The sequence below is a fragment of the Ambystoma mexicanum genome, chromosome 6q (genome assembly GCF_040938575.1).
Source record: "Ambystoma mexicanum isolate Mex_15411 chromosome 6q, UKY_AmexF1_1, whole genome shotgun sequence".
Lineage (NCBI taxonomy): Eukaryota > Metazoa > Chordata > Amphibia > Caudata > Ambystomatidae > Ambystoma > Ambystoma mexicanum.
The window spans coordinates 1,684,914,273-1,684,920,272 of record NC_090937.1 but is presented as its reverse complement, the minus strand read 5'-3'; the positions used below and the strand labels follow the sequence as shown (position 1 = coordinate 1,684,920,272).

General features: G+C 49.6%; 1 protein-coding gene across 1 annotated transcript; it reads right to left on the bottom strand.

The window, feature by feature from the left end:
* Positions 1–4,147: 4,147 nt before the first annotated feature.
* Positions 4,148–5,454, bottom strand: LOC138515440 (zinc finger protein 84-like). Its single transcript, XM_069630281.1, has 2 exons — positions 4,572–5,454; positions 4,148–4,521 (listed from the first exon to the last, which is right to left on the bottom strand). Exons 1-2 carry the CDS (start codon positions 5,452–5,454, stop codon positions 4,148–4,150), a joined length of 1,257 nt encoding a protein of 418 aa, XP_069486382.1.
* Between the last annotated feature and the right edge of the window lie 546 nt (positions 5,455–6,000).

Genomic DNA, 6,000 nt, shown 5'->3' with positions numbered 1-6,000 from the left:
CTTACATTTTAATACATTGTTCTTTTGATTCTATTGTGTGGACTTCTCTCATTGGTTTGTTGACTGTCACAATCTGGGTTTTCACAGTCATGTGTTGCCATTGTGTGAGTCTGACGGACTTGGACTCATGCGCATACTGCTCATTGGTTATGTATCATGTAATGGGTATTTGATTTTTGAATGGATGTGTACCTTGGATGTGTGTATGGACTGGGGTGACATGGGGTGGGATGTGGTTGCCCATGGGATCCTGGGATCTGTATTGTGATTTCCTATTGGTAGGGGAACATCTGTGTGGGCCTGGTGGAGGGTGCCCCATGACTGCTGGGGGGTGGGGTTGGTGGGAGACATGAGTGGGACATAAGTGGGGGCCTGCTGGCAGGTGCCCCACAGTGCTGGGGGGTGGGTGTGGTGGGAGGCATGAGTGGGACATGGGTGGGGGCCTGGTGGAGGGTGCCCCATGACTGCTGGGGGGTGGGGTTGGTGGGAGACATGAGTGGGACATAAGTGGGGGCCTGCTGGCAGGTGCCCCACAGTGCTGGGGGGTGGGTGTGGTGGGAGGCATGAGTGGGACATGAGTGGGCGCCTGCTGGCAGGTGCCCCACAGTGCTGGGGGGTGGGTGTGGTGGGAGGCATGAGTGGGACATAAGTGGGGGCCTGCTGGCAGGTGCCCCACAGTGCTGGGGGGTGGGTGTGGTGGGAGGCATGAGTGGGACGTGGGTGGGGGCCTGGTGGAGGGTGCCCCATGACTGCTGGGGGGTGGGGTTGGTGGGAGACATGAGTGGGACATAAGTGGGGGCCTGCTGGCAGGTGCCCCACAGTGCTGGGGGGTGGGTGTGGTGGGAGGCATGAGTGGGACATGAGTGGGGGCCTGCTGGCAGGTGCCCCACAGTGCTGGGGGGTGGGGGTGGTGGGAGGCATGAGTGGGACATAAGTGGGGGCCTGCTGGCAGGTGCCCCACAGTGCTGGGGGGTGGGTGTGGTGGGAGGCATGAGTGGGACATGGGTGGGGGCCTGGTGGAGGGTGCCCCATGACTGCTGGGGGGTGGGGTTGGTGGGAGACCTGAGTGGGACATAAGTGGGGGCCTGCTGGCAGGTGCCCCACAGTGCTGGGGGGTGGGTGTGGTGGGAGGCATGAGTGGGACATGAGTGGGGGCCTGCTGGCAGGTGCCCCACAGTGGTGGGGGGTGGGGGTGGTGGGAGGCATGAGTGGGACATGGGTGGGGGCCTGGTGGAGGGTGCCCCATGACTGCTGGGGGGTGGGAGTCATGAGCAGGTGTGCAGGGTAATCCCCTGTGGTGTGGACTGCATGCAGGGGACGTGGAGGCTGTACAGGGAAGACCTGTGAAGACCCAACGATCGGAGTAGCGTGTTCAACTATCCACGCCCCCCTGAAATGGACGTAGCCTAGCTTTTCGCGTGTGAAACTTCCCGCGCACCCCTGTAATGGACGTACCCTGGCTTTTCGCGTGTGGGACATCCCGCGCACCCCTGTAATGGACGTACCCTGGCTTTTCGCGTGTGAAACTTCCCACGCACCCCTGTAATGGACGTACCCTGGCTTTTCGCGTGTGGGACTTCCCGCGCACCCCTGTAATGGACGTACCCTGGCTTTTCGCGTGTGAAACTTCCCGCGAACCCCTGTAATGGACGTACCCTGGCTTTTCGCGTGTGGGACTTCCCGCGCACCCCTGCAATTCCCGTAGCCTAGCTTTTCGCGTGTGAAACTTCCCGCGCACCCCTGTAATGGACGTACCCTGGCTTTTCGCGTGTGAAACTTCCCGCAAACCCCTGTAATGGACGTACCCTGGCTTTTCGCGTGTGGGACTTCCCGCGCACCCCTGGTATTCCCCTAGCCTAGCTTTTCGCGTGTGAAACTTCCTGCGCACCCCTGTAATGGACGTACCCTGGCTTTTCGCGTGTGGGACTTCCCGCGCACCCCTGCAATTCCCGTAGCCTAGCTTTTCGCGTGTGAAACGTTCCCGCGCACCCCTGAAATGGAAGTAGCCTGGGATTTCGCGTGTGAAACTTCCCCGTGCACCCCTGAAATGGACGTACCCTGGCTTTTCGCGTGTGGGACTTCCCGCGCACCCCTGGAATTCCCGTAGCCTAGCTTTTCGCGTGTGAAACTTCCCGCGAACCCCTGTAATGGACGTACCCTGGCTTTTCGCGTGTGAAACTTCCCGCGCACCCCTGAAATGGACGTAGCCTGGGATTTGACGTGTGACACTTCCCGCGCACCCTTGAAAATCGCATGGGCCGCTTGCCGTGATGGTCCAGGGTTAGCGTAGCCCCTTGCGCTGGTTTGTGATTTTTATGTGATTTCCCAGCGCAAGGGGCGTTCCTGGGGGCGTAACTGGCGCTGCAGCGAGTCGCTGCGCCACTGTGCGCCACGGCTGCCTGGGGAAGCTAAAATCCATGAATACGCTGTGCGCCGGATTCGGTTTTGGCGCACGCGGCTGGCGCAGACTATCGCACGCGCACGCTGTGCGCCAGCCGCGTGCGCAACTTGTGCGCTGAATTCTATGAATTACCCTGTAATTATCAGTAGAACGGGTATTGAGAGCTGCCTTCTTTTTTTTATTTCTATGGCAGTTATTCACACAAAGATGTAAGGATTTTAACAGGAGGTGGGCATTAAAATATGAGAATATCCAGCAACATTAAGGAATGGCAAACCAGAATAGATGGTTCACCTGCAAACATCTGAAGGTCACATGATCTGGTGTGGTGGGCAATCTTAGACAGAGGGCATTCCAGATAAGGGGAGCTAAAAACCAAAAAGGCTGCACCACCCAGCTACCTTCTGAAACAGGAAATCCTCATCTACAGGGCTAGAGCTAAAGGAACAGGGAGATCAATGCTGGACGACGGACTGCAGAAAAGGGGTGCATGTGTGCTCAATCAGCTAGACAAAGCAACTTAAACCCAAATGAGATGTCAAAATGAACCAGAGTGATATGGTCACATTTCTGAACGCCTAAAAGTAGCAGGTTGCCATTTTCAGTGCCACTTGAGGTTACTCACAAATGACAAGTAGGAGAGGAAAAAATGTCATCACCAGAGTCATGTCTGGAAAAAATTAGGGTTATAGCAATGTACATAAAAAGTATGAATTTAATAAAAGGGAGGTTTGTTCTCCAACAACTTAATGTGGAAATTGACTGTGAGCTCTCACTTGTCTCTCACCTGCCATGGTGGGCAGAAGTCTATGTTGACAACCAGGTAGATGGCAAGAGCACCAAGCTCAGCAGACCCTAGAATATTAAGGATATGGGATAAGACAGAACATTGTGGTATGTCACATCCTGTTAAGCAGAGACTCTGACATCAAATGAGGCCGGATCTGCTTAGAGCTATGAGGTCCAAGAAAATACTCATGGTTTCCCACATTCAACTTCACCAATGCAGTTCCTCATCTGTACATGTTCTCTGGCAGCATCTACATAGACGAGTACTCTTTTAGTGATAGGCAGAATCTTGCCAATTAATTCATATAACAGTTTCCCCTGTATCTCCAATGGGGTTCTATAGTTAGATTCAACCACTAAGCCTTTAAGCTTTTACAAACTCTTGGTACTCATTAATTTGGTTAAGGTCATTAGACAAAGTGTTCCATGGGATGGGTAACTTAATATAGAAGGTACATTTCCCTTTTTAAGTGGTTCAACCAATCATAATCAGCCATGCTCTATTTGTGGCCCAAGGAAAATAGGAACATTGTTGGTGACAATTTGTCCACAGGTTTGTCCAACAGCCATGCCAAACTCAGTAGCATTAAAATGTGCCCCCACCTCCTTGAATCTTGAACCGTAGAGGAGATTTCACCCGATGCATGTCGTCACACATGGCGGATAAGGACTTCCTGTGTACTGAAGTATTTCCCAAATTCACTACATTAAAATTGATTCTAATGTATGTTTTGTCTGGTGCCTAATTAGGTTACTGTTCAAACTAAAGCTTTTTCCACATACAGTTCCCTTATGAGGTATCTCACTTGTATGTGTTCTCTGGAGTAAAATAAGTTGTTCCTGCTGAACAAACTCTTTCACACTGATAAGGCTTCTCACATGTATTTGAGGACTGATGGCAAATAAGACCTCCCTTAAGAGAAAACCCTTTCCGCATTCTGTGCACTTGTATGGTTTCTAATCTTTATGTGTTCTCTGGTGGATAGCGAGATATCTCTTCTGAGTAAACCCTTTCCCACATTCAGTGCACTGATAAGGTTTCTCACCTGTATGTATTCTTTGGTGATCAATAAGCTGCACCTTCTGAGAAAACCCTTTCCCACAGTCAAGGCACTCATGAGGTTTCTCACCTGTATGTGTCCTGTGGTGGATAGAAAGCTGTCCCTTCTGAACAAAACCTTTCCCGCATTCAGTGCACTTGTGAGTTTTTTCACCTGTATGTGTTCTCTGGTGGCTAATAAGATGTCCCTTCCGAGCAAACCCTTTCCCACATTCAGTACATGTATAAGGTTTCTCACCGGTATGTGTTCTCTGGTGGCTAAAAGGTGTCCCTTCCGAGCAAACCCTTTCCCACATTCAGTACATGTATAAGGTTTCACACCTGTGTGTGTTCTCTGGTGGCTAATAAGCTGCCCCTTTCCAGCAAACCCTCTCCCACATTCAGTACACACATGAGGTTTCTCGCCCGTATGTGTTCTATGGTGCATAGTAAGAGATTCCTTCTGAGAGAAACATTTGCCACATTCAGTGCACGGATAAGGTTTCCCACCTGTATGTATTCTCTGGTGGCAAATTAGATCTCCCTTCAAAAAGAAACTCTTCCTACATTCTGTACACTTATGAGGTTTATCACCTGTATGTGTGGACTTGTGGTAAATAAGAATTCTCTTACGCAGAAAACCTTTCCCACATTCAGTGCACTGATAATGTTTGTCACCTGTATGTGTTATCTGGTGATCAATAAGCTGCAACTTCTGAGCAAACCCTTTCCCACAGTGAAGGCACTCATGAGGTTTCTCACCTGTATGTGTCCTGTGGTGGATAGAAAGCTGTCCCTTCTGAACAAAACTTTTCCGGCATTCAGTGCACTTGTGAGGTTTTTCACCTGTATGTGTTCTGTGATGGCTAATAAGATATCCCTTCCGAGCAAACCCTTTCCCACATTCAATGCACTTGTGAGGTTTCTCACCTGTATGTGTTCTTTGATGACTAGTAAGAGATCCCTTCTGAGAAAACCCTATGCCACATTCAGTGCACTTATGGGGTTTCTCACCTGTGTGTGTTCTCTGATGTATAGCTAGCTCTCGTTTCTGAGAAAACCCTTTCCCACATTCAATGCACACATGACGCTTCTCACCTGCATGCAATTGCTGGCGGCAGATAATTGTATCATGAAAATTGACGCTATTCTCAAATTGATTGCACTGATAAGATTTATCACCTATGTCCTCATGTGGGCAATAATTATGTTCTTGAGATGACATCTTTTCCTACAGTCTGTGAATGTGTATATTTTCCCACCAGTTTATTTTGCCAGGTGCTTAATAAGAGGACCCTTTCCACTGAACTCAGAGGATAGGTTAGCGGCAAGGTGCTCGCCTTGGAAGCAAGACGACACTGAGCAACACAGGTTTGATCCCCGGGTTTGCGCTTTGAAACCTCTGGGTATTAAACGCATTATAAATAACCTATCATATCATATAATAACCTTTCCCCAAATTCAGAGCACAGATCTTTCTCATGTGTAGGTCATTACTGGTAACAAACAAGATTTTTCTTCCGACTGAAACTTTTTAAAATATTCAATGCATGGATACAGAATGTCTATTTGCATTTACAGGTGTTTCACAAAATGCTTAAACAAAACTACCCTATGAGTATAAAATAGAACTCACATATTTTCTATAAGGAATAATAGAAAAAACAAAAATGCTCATCTTACTGCACATCACACATTGTCGTTTTTGTGCCAGATAGCCCTGTCCCCAAGGATAGGTTACTGAATGTTTTCATGAAGGGGTTCCATAGGC